The sequence below is a fragment of the Notamacropus eugenii genome, chromosome 3 (assembly GCF_028372415.1).
Source record: "Notamacropus eugenii isolate mMacEug1 chromosome 3, mMacEug1.pri_v2, whole genome shotgun sequence".
In the NCBI taxonomy this organism is placed as follows: Eukaryota; Metazoa; Chordata; class Mammalia; order Diprotodontia; family Macropodidae; genus Notamacropus; species Notamacropus eugenii.
Window position 1 is genome coordinate 231,157,621 of NC_092874.1, and position 18,116 is coordinate 231,175,736.

Here is an 18,116-nt window from a genome sequence, read left to right on the forward strand (position 1 = left end):
AAGTAGGAGGTTTGTTCTCCTGTTCTCCATTCCCACTCTGCTTTGGGTTGTTGACAGACAAGAGATCCAATATTGTGTTCAAAGTGTTTAATTCAGGCAATGGCATGGCAGCTATGGGAGAGAAAGGGGAGGGGAAGGTGTGAGTTCCTCCCAACCCTGGACTAGTCCTGAGATGTTTGGGTCTATCAGACCTGATGTCCATTGAGGAGGGGCCTACTTTCTCCACTGGGGCCTGGATAGAAGGAAGGGGGCAACCTCAGCCAGTGAACTGTACATCGAGGCAGCCAGGACTGTGGAAGAGCTGAGCCTTGTTTCACACGCCTGGAGTGATGGGAGGAGAAACAGTGATCAGCAGGGATGGAAAATCTTTCTTAAAGTTGCCCTGCCCAGCCCACATGGGATCTTCATATGTGCCATCCCACAGAAAAGGATATATGACCCATTTTCAAGGAGTCTAACCACCATGAAGATCCATTTAAGTGCTGAGGTCATTTCTTTTCATTCTACCTGTCCTACATGGGGACCGATCTCCCTCTAATGGCTTCATATCCAGAGCCCACAAACCTCGGGGAACCTCAGTCTGCTCAGCCTCTTATTTTATTTATCCCTTAAAAATACAGAATAATGCTTTCCCCTTTGATGGGGAGGACATCTGTGCGGGAAAGAGGGATGATAGACCCTAATATGAGAATACATTTGTACAGCACTTTATGATTATGAAGTGCTCTATATACATTCTCACCTGGTCACAGTAGCCACATGAAGAAGGCAGTAAATTTTTGATTCCTATTTTAGAATAAGAATTTAGAGCCAGAAGAGACCTTAGAATTCAGTTAGTTCAGAGGTTCTTAACCTGGGGTCTATGAACTTGTTTTGAAAAATATTTTGGTAACTTTCAATATAATTGGTTTCTTTTGTAGTCCTTATTTTATGAAGTTGAAAACAGTGTTCAGAGATCCACAGGCTTCACCTGCTGCCAGAATGTTAAAAGCTCCTATACTAATTGAACATGTTATATTACTGAAAGAGGGGAAGGGGCTTATGCCCAAGGTCATACTAATAAGTTGGCAGATCTAGGATAGAAATTCTCACCACTACAAATTCTCACCACTACAACATACTTCTGAATATTATAGAAGCAGAAAATGAGACTCAAAATGAGATCACATAGATCCCAAGTGGCAAAGCTTTCAACCCCAAGTCTAGAGTTCCTCAAACTATGCAAGAAGGCTAAAGGAAGGCTGAGTGAATCTCAAGACGCACTTCTCTGTTCCAAATCTCTGTGGAGGACAGAATGGGGAGGGGCTAAAACTACAACAGACAAGCTAATAGAAGAAGGGTCATCTTACCTGTACATTAGAGATGCCAGGGCTATTGCCACTATAGCCAGCATAATGCCTACCAGCAGTGGAGCCTTCTGGGTGCCTGCCTCCTGTCCTGTGAACACAGTCACAGTTGTCCTCACTGTTAATACTCCTCTCTCCCTGAAACCTACCAACCACCACCACCACTTACCTTCCTTCAAATACCTACTTGGGACTACGAGTTGAGTGCTGGCCATAACCAGGCTGTTGGTGTCAGCCAGGGATACATTTAGGCAGTAGATTCCTGCACCTCCTTCCAGAGCTTGGTGCAGCACCAGCTGACAGTCTGGACTGGGTACTACAGGCTGGCACAGTTTCTGGACAGGGAGCTGGCACCCTGGAGAGGAGATCTCTGTGCAAACTTCATCAGGAAGCCTGAATATGTAGGATGGAGGAGGGGTAGGGGGATGGGAATCAGTCTGTGCCAGGGAACTGGGGAGAAAGACTGAGCAAAGGAAGTCAGTGCTATTAATCAGCACTGGTGAGTCCCTTGGAATTAAACATTTCCAAGGGTCAGTGTCCCCTCTGAGACTACTCACCCGCCTTGGCAGGACACAGTGAGCTCAATTGCATCTCCCTCACTGACAGGCACAGCCTGCAAGATTTCAGCACTCACGATGCCCTCTGTGGAGATGGACAATTACATAGGAATCCTTAGAATTTATGTTAGAAAGGACCTTGGAAGACATCTCCAACCTTCAAGGAAACTGAGGCTCAGAGAATCAAGCTACTCCTCCAACTCTATCTAGTCTGGAGAGAAACTGCTGATTCCTCCAAATAAGGATCCATTGTCTGAGTGTCCCCTGAACTCCAGAGTTGGCTCAGAGCCCCAGAATTTTTTTGGAGATCTTGCCAACATGCCTTTCCCTCTCAAGGCTTTGCCTCCCTCCTGTCCCTCTCCAACTCCTCCTGAATAAAGCAGACAGAACTCACGGACAATGTCAAGGGTGAGAGCAAAGGAGCCAAATCGATACAGGATGCAGTCCAGAGGGGTCTGGCGCTTCACCAGTGCCAGGACAGCAGATCCTTTAACATATATAGTGGGAAGAGAAGGTTATAGAAAAAAGAGACATGAGTTCTAGAGTTTTTCTAGCTAGGGCCAGCTCAACCAGATGCATTAACTAGTTGAAGTGAGGTATTTGGGACAATTAGGCTTATGTGTTAAGGGCTAGGGGATTTCTACACATATGAAACAATGCCATACAAATGAAATATAAACTTCAGGCAAATTAATTCAGAGTTTACCACCTTTCCCTGCCTTCTTTTCCATTTTAATTCTAGGGACAAGCTGACTTTTCTCCATGGCAGGGACAGGGGAGGGACCCAGGATTCCTGAATCCCAACTATACCCACCTGTTGTTCCAGCAAGGTTGGTGGCTTCTGGTCTTAAAGAAGTAGTAGAAGGGATTGTGGGTAAATCTGAGGTGCCCTCTGCAGGAACAGCAGGGCTGGTGCCTGGGTTTACCATGACCGTATCAGAGGTGTCCACAGATTCCACAGTTTGCCCTACTCCTGTTGTGTTCCCTATTACATCTGCAACTGAAATCCCCTCATCTGTATTATTGGTTGGTGCAACAGTTGGCATTTCCCCAGCAGTGGTACCTAGGAACCCTTCAGTTGGGACCTCTCCAACTGTGGTCCCCGGGACCTGGACAGTTTGTGCTTCCCTAGTAGTGGTGCCAGAGACCACTGCAGTTGGTAACTCTGTGGCTGTGGTACTAGAAGCCACTGTAGTTGATACATCCCCAGCTGTGGTACCAGGGGCTTCTGAAGTTACTATCCCTCTAGCTGTGGTGCCCAAAGGCTGGGTACTTGGGGGATCGGTGCCTGGAGCAGGAGAGGGTCTGCAGGAGGCTAGGGGAATGGCAGCCTCCAAAACCACCTGGGCAGTGACTGGGCCTGGCACCTGATACGTGTGAGTGACAGTGGGTACCCGGGAGATTAGGGTCCCACTGCCATCTCCAAAATTCCAAGTGTAGGATAGGTCAGCCTGGGACAGATAGCTGCTAGGATCATGGAGCTGGAGGTTGAAGATCAAAGGCTGGTTCCTCAGAAAGTGCCTCTCTCCCCCATCCAGGGCCTGAAGCTGTGACACACTCACAGAGAAGGGAACCTGGTCTGGGAGTGGGGTCAGAAAGGGTAAAATGAGGGGCAAAAGACTTTCCTGACTCCTCCCACTACCCCCACACTCTCTGGACCTGGACAGCTGGGATTATGGGAAACTCCATTTCCAAAACTATTTCATTTCCTGGTCCACATTGACTCTTCACTAGCCCTTTACCCCTATAATTATGCAATTTTCATGACTCAGTCCCCACAACAGAATACTTCCCTAACCCCTTCCCAGCACCAGGCTAGTCCTTCTTGGACCCAATCCCTTCCTAGACTTCTTATCCATTTTTGTCACATCTCTGGTTCTATTCTTTGCTCCTACCAGTGAGGGTGAAGGCAGACAAGCCTCTGGCAATGGGGACATAACTCCGAGGTCCTCGGTGATGATATACTGTCACCTCCATGGTATGGGGACCTGTAGCTACTCCAAGTGTCTCAATGCTTAGTTTGGATGCTGGGCCTCCCATAACTTGCCAGTATTTCCCTGTGATTAAGGGAGAGAAGATTAAGGACTGTCAGGTAGGTGGCCCAGAGAGGACAGTGGTACACACTGGGGTGGGGTCAACAAAGGAGAAGATTAGAAATACCAAGAGAACAAAAGCTAGTATTGGCAGGATGTTCAAATGAGTGCAAATTGGGTGTGAATTAAAAAAAAAATACCCAAGGTATAGAACCATGAAAGGGGGGAATTTCAGGATTAAAGAGCAGAATAGGGTTCTAGGGAAAGGAGGCCAGGACTAAAAAGATCCCAGAGGTGAACAGAGTCCCTAGCAATAAGGGAAAGGATTTGGAATGCATTGATAGGTTCAGAGAAGATAGCTTCTTACCCCAAGTCTTCCAGACATAGATGAAGTTCCTATGAGGTCCAGCCTCAGTTGGACAGGGTTGTCCATCAGGGAAGACACAGGCAGCATCAGAACCTTGAGGATAAACAGGTTGTCCACCCCATACCTGGCTCCCTGAAAGAAATAGGGTCATTTTTGAACCTTAATGTCTTCTTTACCCCAATCTCAATCACTAACCAAGAAAGAATTATAGGCATTGACTGAGTAAAGAGAAGCCAGTGGCTCAGTGGGGCAACATTCTAACCACATGGGGCATTTTATGAAATCTGTGATGATATTAGGAGGAGTACACAGAAAGGCTACTGGGAGACATACTCAAAAACAAAGAGAGGTCTCTTACCATTGATAGTACCATTGCTGGCCCAGATAATATGCCCATTGGGCAAGACCTGTTGACTTGGGGGGAAGTGCAGGATGACAGAGAAGGAAACATGGGCACCAATCAGAGTTGGAGCATCATTATTGACCTCCAGGGTCACCTGGCCTCCTGGATAAAGAAAGAGTATTAACTGGGGATCTTGACCCCCTCATCTCCCTTTTCATTTTATGGTTTATTTTCTAATCCCACTTCTAACTCTGTTCCTCTTCTCACCATTTTCCTCATTCCACCTCTCCCCACCTATCCCAAGTGCTGTTTCTCACCTTTCCAGCAGTCAGGGCCCTGAATTCCAGCCTCCATCCATTCTGGATACAGCTTTGAGTCCCACACATCAACTTGGGGCTGATTCCTGACACCCTTCCAACCTGGTTCACTTGGCCCTAAAAAGAATAAACCACAAGAAACAGAGTTAGTAAGCCTCCCATTTAAAGGACACGTAGCAGCAGCAGTAGTTTTATACTTATTATTTTTGTATCTATAGTTTGTTTGTTTGGACCTGTGATTTCATTGGTATGGAAACACCATACATTGGTATGGCTCTGTAATTCATATTTGAGTAAGAAAACACCCTTTCTTATCTGGGACACTAAGAAATTAAGTAACTAGCTCATAGTCACATAACTAGGATGTGTCAGAAAAAGGATTTGAACCCATTTTCCTGATTCTAAGATCAGCCCCTCTATCGGTCTTACCTCACTGCTTTTAGGTGATGGATGCCATATCACAATTGATTAGAAAGAACACTGTGATGGGTGGGGCACAGTATCAAGGAAAGTGATCCTTTAAGTTAGTAAGAATGAGAAATCTTGGAAGGGTCTAGGAAAGCGTGCCAGAAGGAGAAGATATCTCGGGGAATATATGCTATAGAGGAGAACTCTGAAGAAATGGCAAAGCCCTTGGTTGGATGAATATGATGGGGGACCCAATTCTCTGTTCTAAATCTCTAATGGAAAACATAGTTATCAAGGCTGAAATTGCTGCAGATGAGTGAGTTCAGTGGTTTCCATCTCGTGGCAAGTGGATATATTACAATGGGTCAAACAGACCTCTTACAGATTGAATAATGTCCAGTGGCCCTGGGTTTAAGTCCTACCTCTTGATACTACATGTGTAATCTTAGACTTCAGTTTCCTCATCTGAAAAAAAGGGGAGGTGGGACTGGATTCACTCTGGGTTCTCTTTCATCTCTAAAGCTATAATCCTATGAAAGAATGTTGAATAAATTTATGTGCAGTCCAATTGTATATAGATGCTGTTACTTATAAAATACAAATTAATTTTAATATTACTGAATTCATATTAGCTTTTTGTTATTTTTTTTCAATCAATAGAGACTAATAGTACAACTGCTACCAGGTGAGGGAGCTGTGAAATGGTTCTGATGTTTAAAAAGAAAGAAGGAAGGGAGAATAAAGAGAGAAAGAAAAAAGGAAGGAAAAAAGAAAGGAAGGAAGAAGAAAGAAATCTATCAGACAAAATGTTCATACCCTTTGATCCAGAGATTCCACTATTTACTACAGAGGTCACTGAAAGAAAAGAAAGACCCCATATTCACCAAATATTTCTAGCAATACACTTTGTGGTAGCAAAAAACTGATACAAAGTATGTATTTACCAACTGGAGAAAGACTAAATAAGTTGTAAATGTAATCAATGGAATGGGAAATATTGCTGTGACTTAAGAAATAACCTACACAGTGATGCAGAGAAGGATGGAAAGACTTAGGTGAACTAATGCAAGATGAATTAATCAGAGCCAAGAAAACAATACACATAATGACTACAACAATGTAAACGGGAAGAACAATCACAAATGATTGTTTCAAAACTATAAAGACGAAGCATGGCCCTAGAGTTTGTTTGTTTGGACCTGTGGTTTCATTGGTATTGGAAACACCATACACTGGTATAGCTCTGTAATTCATATTGGAGTAAGAAAACACCCTTTCTTATCCGGGACACTAAAGAAGAAATAGGAGAAGACATCATCCCCCCTCCCCTTTGTAGCAATGTGGGAGTCCACAGGTGCAAAACATTGTATACTTTGTGAGATTTTACATATATGTATATATCTATATATATATATATATGTCAGTTAATGCTCATTTTTCCTCTTCTTTTTTTCATGAAAAAATTCTTTGTTATATAGTATGGATCTCTGGAAGGAGGAGGAATACAGGGGCAAGTTTAAGTGACAAAAACCAAAATATATTAATAATATTGTTATTTTTAAAAGTTTATCCTTATACTAAAAAAAAGACAGAGAACTGCTGGGTTAGAGAACTAACTGATGTTAGGGGAGATACGGTTTCCTGACTTTCCAGGATTCAGAGGGAAAACAGGGGCAAGAAAAGGGTTTAGAGACTTAGAAGTTGAGAGAAGGAACCTAGAATAATCTTACTGAGTATCTCATTGTTAGCATAAAAGGAGTAATAAGATCTCCCCTTCTCCTTTCTCCTCCCCACTCTCCTCCCTTACTGTAACTTCTGATATTCCAGACCAACCCCCCTTTCCAGTCATGAGATCCCAATCCCTCAGCAGATCCTTTTCATGTGATTCTCAGCTGAGACCCTGATGCCTCCCCTGCCCTAACCCCAGAATAGCAGGCAAGGACAATAGGCCCCCTTCTTACACCCAAAGAAATAAGAGGTTCCTTTTTAATCTTTTGATCTCATACTTTTCCTTCTTTTTCTGGAGAACTGCCTCTTTCACATCTATGCCCCTAAAGTACCAGAAGAGGCAGGAACAATCCATCTGCCAATTTTAGGGATAGTCTATTTCACCTTCAAAAACCCTGATTTGATCTATTTCATTCCCTTTGGAGTCCTAAAACTTAAGCAACAAGCACTCCAAAATTCCTCCCCTCTTCAAGAGGTGCATCAGCTCAACTTTCCCACATTTCTAGATGTTCAAGTCCTTCTCAATAGATGGGGGAAAAGGGGTCAAAAGTTGCCTGGGGAATTGCTAGCGGAGCTGTTATCCTCAAGATTTCAGGGAAGCCAAGTTTAGCAGATAGTCCCAGCTCAAACTGCCCATCACCTCCCATCCTCCCAACATATCCATATTTATTCTCATACTCACTATCAGCAGCTATTGTAGTCAACAGGACACAGGTCATGGCCGTATTATAAAACCAGATCATCTGTCCTAGTCTCATTCTTTCTGTCAGTTGAACAACCATAGCACAGAGGTTGGTGCTAGCTCCTATATAAGAAAGGGTACTACTAATTTGCATAGCCCTGCCTATCTTCTCCTCCCTTCAAAATTCCCAGAGAAGAAAGGAAGAATTGAAGAGAGGTGGATGGAACTGACAGTGATGTGATGGAGGAAAAAGAACACTGCACTAGGTAGCAGAAAATGTGGGTTATCTTTTTTGAAAATTCCTGCTCCAACCAATTATTGGTTGTATGACTAAAACCTCTCTGAGCCTCAATTTCCCATCAGTAAAACAGGAATGTATGGAAAATGCTTTGAAAACTTTTCCTTACTTCAAAATCTACTGGATGTTTTGAGTCCCACTAGGTGATTAGATTTTTTGGCTCCATTTTCCCTCAGATAAGTGTTAATTATATGGTGGCCAGAATCTCTGAGTCAGACAGGAGTCAAGCAAGAATCAAGGAATTTCTCTCGAGCTCTTCATCCCACCAACCATCTCCACCTCCCTCCTCCATAGCTACACAAATAATTCAGCATGAGAGATTCAGCCAAAAAGTTAGTTACATCAAATCAAGAACCTCATGAAAAGATGGAGACAGATCCTCTTTACATGAGAACCTGTGAGACAGAAACAGGAAGAGACTGAAAGACACAGGTAGTGGAGAGAGCACTGGATTTGTAGTGTGGGGGTGGGGGGAAGATGTTAGAGTTCTGCCTCAGACACTTATTTGCTATATAACCCTTCACAAACCACCTGGGTTCTCTGATCCTCAAATTCGTCATCTATAAAAAGGAGACAATCACACTTGTACTACCTACCAAACAATGTTGTCGTAAGGATCAAATGAGAAAGTATAAAGTATTGTATCAACATCATCTATGACTATATTTACACTATCACAGGGAAAATCAAGGATGAAAAGCTTTTTGTATATTTTGAGTGCTATATAAATATTCATTATGAGGCTAGTACTAATGTAATATTATTCTAATAACTCACAGTTATTTAGGGCTTTAAAGTCTGAAGTCAAAGGGGATTTAAACTTAGGGATTTAAATTCTGACTACAAATACAGGAAGTTACTTATCTTGCTGCCTCCATTATTATTATAATAGAAATATAGTCATATACAGTGGTATGCTGGTAAATGCTTAACAATCAGCTCTCTGAAAAAAGTATGAATGTCATACTTTTAAGTTTAGATAATCAACAAAATAGTTAATCAAGCCCTGATTGGTAGCATTTGCTAATTTCTTAAATGTAAATTCTCACACTGAAAATTTAACAACTGACTCTCGCGAGCTGGTTTAAAGCTGACTCCAGCACACCCTTGGATATCTCCTGGACTCAGAATCATAGTTCTTCCTGTTCAAGGTTATTCTCCTCTATTTGGGACTCCCTTGGAAGAAAGGAAAATGGAAAAAAAATCTGGACTTGGAGTCAGAAGAGACTTGAGTTCAAACTTTGCCTCTGATATTTACTAGGTCCTCTTTGCCTCTGATATTTACTACTGATATTTACAGTCTAGTGTCTGGCCCTGTGGCACATATTAGGTGCTTAATAGTCACTTAACTGAGCCTCAGTTTTCTCAGCTGTAAAATGGAGATAATAACCAACACAATCTACTTGACAGTTGTGGGGATCAAATGAAATAAAGTACGTTTAATAGTGGCAGAGACATGCTTCTTCAATGTATGGGTGAAAAACATTTTGTAAATTTTAAGCACTTATATAAATGACAAATATTATTATATTCTTTTGGTCAGGATTGGTGGAAAAAACGTGGACAAGAGATTAGGGGAGTCTCTGCAGACAAGATACAAAGGGTAGGGCATATGGATTGAAGAGAGGTACACGGCTATAGGAAATTGGAGATTATCTACAATAGGTGCATAATTATTGGACATAGACAAGAGCCATCACCGAAATAGCTATTCCTCAGGTCTTTCAAGAAAGAAAAGTTGACCTAGGTAAAGAATTTGCAGAGTGGAGAAAAGAGATGGGACACTGAGTATTTTACTGGAGCCAGTAGGACTAGACAGAGCTCTCAGACCCACCTCCGTGATGACGTAGACCAATAAGACACTCTGGGGGCGGAGCGAGTGAAACGCGGGAAGCTGGGGCGGGGCTTCTGGAGGAGGCCGGGCGCGGGAGGGGGGAGGCGGCAACATTGTTGCAAGTTGAAGAAACTGACAAGGGGCAAAGGATACACAGCGTTCCATCCGGGCTCGGGCCACCGCGCCGGCCCCCTGCCCTCCAACTCTGTCCCCAGAGCCAAGCTGCTCTTCTCAGGATTCCCAGCCGTTCCCAAGTTCCCACACCTGGGCCGTGACGGCCCCGCTCCCCGGCTCTCCATGGATAATTTCCAAAAGGTGGAGAAGATCGGAGAGGGCACTTACGGGGTGGTGTATAAGGCGAAGAACAAGGTGACTGGAGAAGTGGTAGCGCTCAAGAAAATTCGTCTGGACACGTGAGTGGCCCCCTCTACCCTCGACCCCACTACCTCGAGGGTTCCTGGAGTGTCCCCATCCTAGAGAGGGGTCGGCGGGACCGGAAAATGAAGAGACAATTTCTTTTGGAGTGCGGTTCTAGGTTTTGGGGGGGACAGGGTAGCGTGGCTTCCAGGGTGGTGGGTTGGGAGGGATCTCTCAGCTCAAGTTGAAGGAAGCTTAGAATGGGAAAAATCCCTTCCTAAAATTTCGTGTGACAATGCCCCAAATGTGTAGGGATTAATTCAGGGAGAAGGAAAAACCCTCTAGAATGGCCTGTGGGACCCAATGGAGTTGGATTTTGTAGGAAGTAAAGAGGGAGAAGAGTGGCAGAGAGACCCCAACTGGTGGGAAGCAGCTTGCCAACAGGTCTTCTCCCTCTTCCCTACCTTAGAATTCTGCCTGTTCTTTCAAAAGAATGGCAGTTGAACCTTCACTGGCCCTACCGGGGGGAGGTTAGGACCATCCCCCTCAAACATTTTCCCCATTGCCCTCACTTGCCTCAGTTTCCCACAGTGTAAGAGAGTTAGATAGAGGCCTCTCACTTCCTAGCACCTTATTGTACTCTGGTGGGAGGGAGGAAATGGTGGCCTTTATGTATCCAAAAGCCACTCCCTGGCCTGTGAGCCCCACCCTGTATGGGCACGAGTAGTTTGTAGGTTGGCATTCTCTTTAGTCTCTCCCCCACCTTCTTTTTAGAGATGCTTGCAAGGGCCTTGGTTAGCAATTGGGATCTAATTAGGGAGACTGGGCTGTGGGGAGTGACCTTCTTGCTAAACTCCCATCTCTGCTCCCCCCATCCTCTCCAAGTGAGACAGAGGGCGTCCCCAGTACTGCCATTCGAGAGATCTCTCTACTCAAGGAACTTAATCACCCCAACATTGTCAAGTAAGTATGTCTTTGAGGAAGCTCTGATATGTTGATATATTCATCCCCCCAGAGTGGGCTACTGGATTCCCCCATCTCTTCTCATAGTGATATAAACCTGTTTTTGGTATATTCATATCAATGATTCCTTTTCCTCCCTCCTTTTGGTCACCCTGACCTCTCTTCTATAGGCTGCTGGATGTTATCCATACAGAAAACAAACTCTACCTGGTTTTTGAATTTCTGCATCAGGATCTGAAGAAGTTCATGGATGCATCTGCACTCACAGGCATCCCTTTGCCCCTCATTAAGGTAACTTGCCTCTTCCTCTTCTGGCTTTTGACTCTCTTCTTTTTTACAATAACATCCTGAATATATGTCCCATTATTCCTTGTGTTCAGAGCAAACAGGGCAAAATACCTACAATAATGGGTTTAAAACACAAAATGTTTTACAGGTAATTCAGGTTCCTTTCCTTCCTCTCTCCCCATCTCATTTGTGTCTTATTTTGTAGTTTATTAATTAGGGCTGGGTTGTGTTGGGCTGGGCTAAGTCATCAGGCTGGGCTGGGCTGGGCTAGGCTAGGCTAGGCTAGGCCAGGCTGGACTGAGGAACCAAGAAAGTTGCAACTACCCTGAATCAACTCCTTATTAACTGTGCAAGTAGATGGTGGGAGAGTTTTAAAGGAGGTAGACCAGCTCATTTAGCTTAAAGTCTGTAGTTTACTCATCCCATCTTCTGACATGAAAGTATTATTATGAGTGCCTTCTTGGGAGGGACAATGGCTGCATTTGAAGAATCAGGCTTTGGGTGCTTCCTAGGAAGCTATCTTTAGTGCATCAGTAACAAAAAAAAACCCCTTTCATTGAACATCAGGTGTGTACAAGGGTACTATAAGGAAGGAGAACTGCATCCTATTATGCTACTTTTTCTTCTGCATACCTCTCTTGCCAGAGCTACCTGTTTCAGCTCCTCCAGGGTCTAGCCTTCTGCCACTCTCACAGAGTCCTCCATCGAGACCTCAAGCCCCAGAACCTTCTCATCAATGCTGAAGGCTCCATCAAGCTCGCTGACTTTGGACTAGCCAGGGCCTTTGGAGTACCTGTTCGTACCTACACTCATGAGGTGAGAGGCCCATTCCTTATTCCCTTCTAATGATCTTCTTATAGGCACTTCCCAGGAATCATTATATATCCTTTACTAAGTCACTAAAATTTACTTAGAACCTACTATTTTCTTGGCATTATGCTGGGGACACGAACATGAAATGGTCCCTGCCCTCAAGGAGTTTATTCTATTCAGGATGATAACATGTACATAAAGAAACATATAGAAAATAAATAGGAGGTAATTTTCTGAGGGGGAAGGACACTAGTAGGTGGGAAGATCAAGAAAGGTTTTTGTCACTTAGGTAAAGTTATGAGGGAAACAAAGGATTCTGAGAGGGGTGAGTAGGAGGGCATGCCCTACATGGGGGGCAGGTATTGCAAAGATCACATGGCATGTGTTAAAAATAGCATGAAGGCCAATACTGGAAATAATTTTAATAAGATTAGAGGTAATAAGGTAAGTTGGAGCTAGGTGTAAAGGGCTTCAAAAGCAAAACAGAAGAGATTATATGTGATCCCAGAGGCAGTGAGGAGCCACTGGAGTTTGAGTAGGAGAAGCTACCATAGATTATCTCATTTGAGGGAAGAAAGCTCCTATAACTGTTAGCGGTAGGTGCTGATATCTTAATTTTATATTTGAGGAAACCAAGGCAAACAAAGGTTAATGACTCAGGTAGGGTCACATAGCCAGTAAGTGTCTAAGAATAGATTTGAACTCAGGTCTTCTGGACTGCAGGCCTAGCATTCTATCCACTGTGCCACCAGATGCCTCTAAAGTGACATAATAAGACTTGTACTTTAGGAAAATTGCCTTAGCAACTATAAAGGGGATGGATTTGAATGAAGAGACTTGAGGGAAGGGGAGAGTAAGGAGGTTATTTCAATAGTTTTGGCACAAAGGTAATCAGGGCCTGAACTAGAGTGGTAGCTAAGTAGAGAGATAGGAGAGATACTTTAGATTTGGAAGTAATAAGATTTGACAACTGATTAAATATGTGGGGTGAGAGAGTGAGAAATTAAAGATGATGTTGAGGTTATATGTATAGATTTGGAAGGAAGGAGATAGAAATAGTTCTGGAAGGGGCTAAATTTGGGGAATTTGGAGATTTCCTATATAAAATGGAAAATCAAATGGAAAATGTTGGTAGGCCATAAAGTGGAATATAAATATCATCTATTATGTTGTATAGTATATTAAAGCATATGATAATTGACAATAATAATTAAAAAGAACCCTGGACACTCCAGGAAGATCTTAGAATTTAAACTCATTCATTGTGGTATCAGATTAACTAGATGCAAAGCTGGGATAGTTGAATAGAAGCACATAAAAGAAATTGCATGGCAAGGGTAAGCACCACGTGTTGAACTGATCTGAGGTTGGAAAAGATTATTAGGGGTAAAACAGTGGGAGGGACAGGTTTTAGAGAGGAAAAGTTATTCTAAAGATTGGAGTTTTTAGGGAATGGTGTCAAAAGGCTTCGGATTTCCCTACTATCTAAACATCACCAACCTTTCCATTCCATTCAGGTGGTAACCCTGTGGTATCGAGCACCAGAAATCCTCTTGGGTTGTAAATACTACTCAACAGCTGTAGATATATGGAGCCTGGGTTGTATCTTTGCAGAGATGGTATGTTGTAGACCCTGACCCTAATCCTCACCAATCTCCCACCTTCTCCCTCTACCACACACACATACATCCCCTTCTATCTCATGGCATGAGAATGCTTAAGAACTGCCACACTGGTTAAGACCTATGCTCCATCCAGCCCTACATTAGTTTCTGATAGCAAGGGAAGTATTGTGGAAGTGGGATGGGGTGGGTGGGTATGCTTTTCTTCCCTGGTAGTGACTTTAAATGGTACGATAGTCCCCTGACAAAATCTTCATTTCTTTTAATAGTCCACTGTAGCTCTGTCACCATTAATTTACAGATAAACTTATTTTTATAGCTATTTCATGCTCTCCAAAAGTTTACTTCCTACTATGGGAAGTAGTATTTCCTGTACTCAGCCTAAAGTTTCCTCCTTCAACTTCCTAGGGTACCTCTCCTGGTTCTAATAACACAGAATTTAGGGAGCTTTATTTATACTATTTTTTATTTTTATAGACTTTGAGCATATGCTCTCAACTTTTGACTTTACCAACAGAAGATTCTTAATATTTTTAGTCATGTGAGAGCCCCTCCCCCATCCCCTTGATTATTTAAATTATCCTTCTGAATCTTCTCCAGTTTCAGTGATAATCTCTCTTGAGACGCAGTAACCTGAACTGTACCCAGTATTCCAGGTACAGATGTACCATGGTTTTGGACAAGGGTGGGATTAATGTTTTCCCTTTTGTTACCAATATCTTCCCTGACAACTCTTAGCCTTTTATAGGTCTTTTGGGCCAAAGCAACACATTGGCCCAGTATCTTCAAATCAACAACAGATATTTATTGAGAGCTTATTCCCAGGTTCCTTTCCTGGACCTTGAAGGTCATCTAGTCTATCCCCCTCATTTTATAGATGAGGAAACTGAGCTAAGGGCTCAGAACCCATCATCTTAAAAATATAGTATGGGTTATTTGTCCCTTAATGCATTACCTTACGATTGCCCATATTCCTGTTTCAATCAATCAACAAGGATTTATTAAGCACCTACTGTGTGCCCAGCACTGTGCTAGGTGCTGTGGGGGATAACAGAAGAAGTGGAAGACACAGTCCCTGCCCTCTGTACTCCTATCTAGAAGTGGCTGCATCACAAGGAGGGGGGATGACTTCAATGCCCACCCCACACCCCGTGAGTGGCTTGGGATCCCCTTGCTGCACATCAGTGGTCCCCACTCACCCTACCCCAACCCCCCCACCCCAGCCTAGGGGGATCTGAAAAGCCATGGTTGGGGGAGGGAAGGAGGAGGCGTGGAGATAATAAAGGGGCTTTATTGTCTCAGGCTCAAGTGTGACTGACCCCGTGAAGGGCCCTGGGGGGAGTCATGGGGTCCCATTGACCTTTCACTGCCTGTGGGAACCTCTACTCTATGTGCAGGGAGGGGTTCATCTACATCACTCCTGTCCCCCTCTTCTTCTACTTTCTAGATTACCCGTAGGGCTTTATTCCCTGGAGACTCTGAAATTGACCAGCTATTCAGGATCTTTCGGACACTGGGGACACCAGATGAGGTAGCTTGGCCAGGAGTGACTTCCATGCCTGATTATAAACCCAGTTTCCCCAAGTGGGCACGACAAGATTTCAGTAAGGTGGTGCCTCCACTGGACGAAGATGGACGGAGCTTGCTATCGGTAAGCTAGGAAGGAGGGAAGAAATCAACCTCTTTCTTTGTACCTCACAATCCCCCAACCCAAGTCACACTGCCCCTCACCTGGAGAGTCAGGAAGAAGTCAGGTCCCTTGGACTCAAAGGTCTTACCATTTCCTAAAGAAGAGCCTTCTTTCTGTGCCTTGTCTTTCCTCGGTGGTTGCCCAGCAAAGCTTAGAGGGAATAGGGGTTGAAGTTGAGTCAGATGGTATAGTAAATTGCAGAAATGGCCCATCTGTGTAGAAGATGGAGGGTGGGTGGGATTGTGTTTTAAGTAGCTTGTCCCTCACCCAGCCACACAGACATCCCTCTTAATAATAATTTCCTTTTCTTCCTCCAGCAAATGCTGCACTATGACCCTAACAAGCGTGTTTCAGCCAAGGCAGCTCTAACTCATCCCTTCTTCCTGGATGTTACCAAGCCTGTACCCCACTTGCGACTCTGAGCCATGCTGTGCCCCTACCCCCCAATCCTATCCTCACCTTCTAGGGTAGATCAGCCCTGGCCTGGCTCTGGGGCTGTTTGAACTTAGATAGGGGTCAGGGAGAGCCAATTTGGCTGCCCCTAACTCTCAACTTACCATCTCCCTTTTCCTGCTCTACCCATTTTGGGGATAGCTGGGGATTGGGAGGGGTAGGAAATGAAAGGGAGATTCAGTATTCAATGCACTTAAGCCAACATCTGCCTTCCACTGCCTCCTTCTAGGGCATGAGCAGTGAGACAGACCCTGAAGCCTCAGCTCCTGATCTATGCTGAGGGGGATGGACAAAAGACAGGACCTCAGGGCTCCCCACTGTCTGACAAACCACCCCCTACCTAGGACTTCTGTCTGGTGATGATTGTCTCCTGAGTTTGGGAGTGACACATAGGATTTTCAGCATACCCCTCCCATCCTCCTGCTGCTACTGTTTATATAGGACTTACTATAAGCAGAGGGCTAGGTGGGAAGCTTTGAAAGGACATTCCACAAGGCCCCTTTTAAATAATTGTGTATTTTTGTTTTGTTGTGTGTGTGTGTGTGTGTGTGTGTATGCTTTTCCTTGTGAATTTTTTAAAAAGAAAATAAGATAAAACCAGATTTTGTACCCCAGAGTGCTCATCTCCCCTCATAAGCTGGAGAAATAAAAACCAGTCCTAGTAAGTGCTGCCATAGAACTAATTAGCCCTAGCTCGAGCTCCCTTGTCTGCCACCCCTCTATCCATTTGGCAAAAACTGAACTTGGGGTGAAGGATGGAAACAAAGGGAGAAGAGAGGGAGAATTGTTCTTCATTCTGATCCATGACTACTTCACTGCTGCCTTATAAGGGTGGGAGGTGTTTGATTTTTCCATCTCTTTTGGAATTGGCCTCTAGTTTCTTTCACTTAACTGTTGAGCATCTCTGCCTCCTATCCTCCAATGAAGGAAACTCAAAACTGGGGCCACGGCATAAGGTTAAAAGTCATTGTGAGAATGCCTGACACTTTTTAAAGGGAAGGTTGTGACTGGGCAATGGGAATGCCAGAGAATATTTGTTGGAAAGAAGGACAATACTATTTATATTCCAGGTTGTAGTAGTTTTTTGTTTGTGTTTGTTTTGTTTTTTTTAAATCGGGGAGGAATTTTGCTGCCGTGTGCACCTTTAGGGTTTTGTAAGGGAAATATTAAAAAAAATATTTTTGTCTTCCTATGGTCGTGTGCGTCCTCACTCCCAACCCCTCCCCCCACCCAGTCTCTGTTAATGTTATTTGTAATTTAGTTCCTAATTCATTAAAAGAAAGTTCCTAGTTTGATAGTCTGTTTCTTTTATCCTTGGGATTCGGGGAAATGGAGGGCAGGGTCTAGTGATGGGACTTTCCCAGGGCTGGGTCTCCAACATAAAAATGACTGAAGTCAGGCAGGCCCAGAGAGAAGCTCTGGAAGCTGGCGGGAGGAAGCCGGAACGGAGCTCAGTTCTTCCCGCCTTGCCCCCGCCTCCCGCCTGCTTTAAGTGGGGGTCACACAGACCATTGGGTCCGGCCCCTCGGACCCGGCGATAGACCACACCTGTATCTTCCTATCCTTTAAGACCCAGGATGGAAAGTCTCCACTTTGGAAACTCAGTCAAAAGGCAGACACCAAGCAAAAGGGGTCATGACCTTTGCCCCGACCCCCGGAAGTGAACATTTCCTCTACCTTCATTCCCCTCCCCCTTCCCCTGTCCAATCAAGTGAAAAGATCCTTCTAGGTAAGAAATGTTTAAGGTTCATCTCCAAATTGCTCACGGCTGATGCTACCTGGTATCAACTCCAAACTTGGGGGGCGAAGGTTAACGTAAGGCTTCCTTTCTGCCCCGCCTCGTTTGCCAAGCAGATTCTTTAATTCGTGACACGATTGGTCAGTTCTCTGCCAAGATCCTCCCCCCATTGCTCACCTGATTAGATGTTTATGAGTCGAAAGGAGGAGGGGGAGGTTCGTTGGGTGTCGAGATTCCATTGGTCGCTACAGACGTCCGTTAACAGCGCACCGCCTCTTA

The 18,116-nt window shown here is 44.2% G+C and overlaps 2 protein-coding genes across 8 annotated transcripts; one reads left to right on the forward strand and one right to left on the reverse strand.

The window, feature by feature from the left end:
* Nucleotides 1-72: 72 nt before the first annotated feature.
* On the reverse strand, nucleotides 73-11,529 carry PMEL (premelanosome protein). Of its 6 annotated transcripts, XM_072654976.1 has the most exons (13): nucleotides 11,441-11,461; nucleotides 7,782-7,862; nucleotides 6,188-6,226; nucleotides 4,964-5,080; nucleotides 4,662-4,808; nucleotides 4,304-4,435; nucleotides 3,799-3,960; nucleotides 2,718-3,482; nucleotides 2,298-2,390; nucleotides 1,904-1,988; nucleotides 1,534-1,739; nucleotides 1,350-1,437; nucleotides 73-321 (listed from the first exon to the last, which is right to left on the reverse strand). In XM_072654976.1, exons 2-13 carry the CDS (start codon nucleotides 7,855-7,857, stop codon nucleotides 186-188), a joined length of 2,046 nt encoding a protein of 681 aa, XP_072511077.1. In that variant the 5' UTR covers nucleotides 7,858-7,862; nucleotides 11,441-11,461; the 3' UTR covers nucleotides 73-185. The 6 variants fall into 6 exon arrangements, with proteins under 6 accessions (XP_072511077.1, XP_072511078.1, XP_072511075.1 ...); XM_072654977.1 differs by lacking the exon at nucleotides 6,188-6,226 and having other exon boundaries at nucleotides 11,441-11,525; XM_072654974.1 differs by lacking the exon at nucleotides 11,441-11,461 and having other exon boundaries at nucleotides 7,782-7,896.
* Nucleotides 9,987-17,391, forward strand: CDK2 (cyclin dependent kinase 2). 2 transcript variants are annotated; one of them, XM_072654986.1, is made up of 8 exons: nucleotides 10,015-10,326; nucleotides 11,156-11,233; nucleotides 11,404-11,524; nucleotides 12,167-12,337; nucleotides 13,852-13,953; nucleotides 14,952-15,107; nucleotides 15,404-15,607; nucleotides 15,964-17,391. In XM_072654986.1, the coding sequence occupies exons 1-8, from the start codon at nucleotides 10,211-10,213 to the stop codon at nucleotides 16,066-16,068; spliced, it is 1,053 nt and encodes a 350-aa protein (XP_072511087.1). In that variant the 5' UTR covers nucleotides 10,015-10,210; the 3' UTR covers nucleotides 16,069-17,391. The 2 variants fall into 2 exon arrangements, with proteins under 2 accessions (XP_072511085.1, XP_072511087.1); XM_072654984.1 differs by lacking the exon at nucleotides 14,952-15,107 and having other exon boundaries at nucleotides 9,987-10,326.
* The last annotated feature ends 725 nt before the right edge of the window (nucleotides 17,392-18,116 follow it).

Excerpts from the sequence above, each read along its gene's own strand:
- PMEL (XM_072654974.1), bottom strand. The coding sequence starts at position 7,881 with ATGGTTGTTCAACTGACAGAAAGAATGAGACTAGGACAGATGATCTGG. Across the intron at positions 1,740-1,903 it reads ACTGTGTCCTGCCAAGGCGG|GCTTCCTGATGAAGTTTGCA; the intron begins GTGAGTAGTCTC and ends CTACATATTCAG. Across the intron at positions 1,438-1,533 it reads CACTCAACTCGTAGTCCCAA|GACAGGAGGCAGGCACCCAG; the intron begins GTAGGTATTTGA and ends CTGTGTTCACAG.
- CDK2 (XM_072654986.1), top strand. The coding sequence starts at position 10,211 with ATGGATAATTTCCAAAAGGTGGAGAAGATCGGAGAGGGCACTTACGGG. Across the intron at positions 10,327-11,155 it reads AAGAAAATTCGTCTGGACAC|TGAGACAGAGGGCGTCCCCA; the intron begins GTGAGTGGCCCC and ends ATCCTCTCCAAG. Across the intron at positions 11,234-11,403 it reads AATCACCCCAACATTGTCAA|GCTGCTGGATGTTATCCATA; the intron begins GTAAGTATGTCT and ends TCTCTTCTATAG.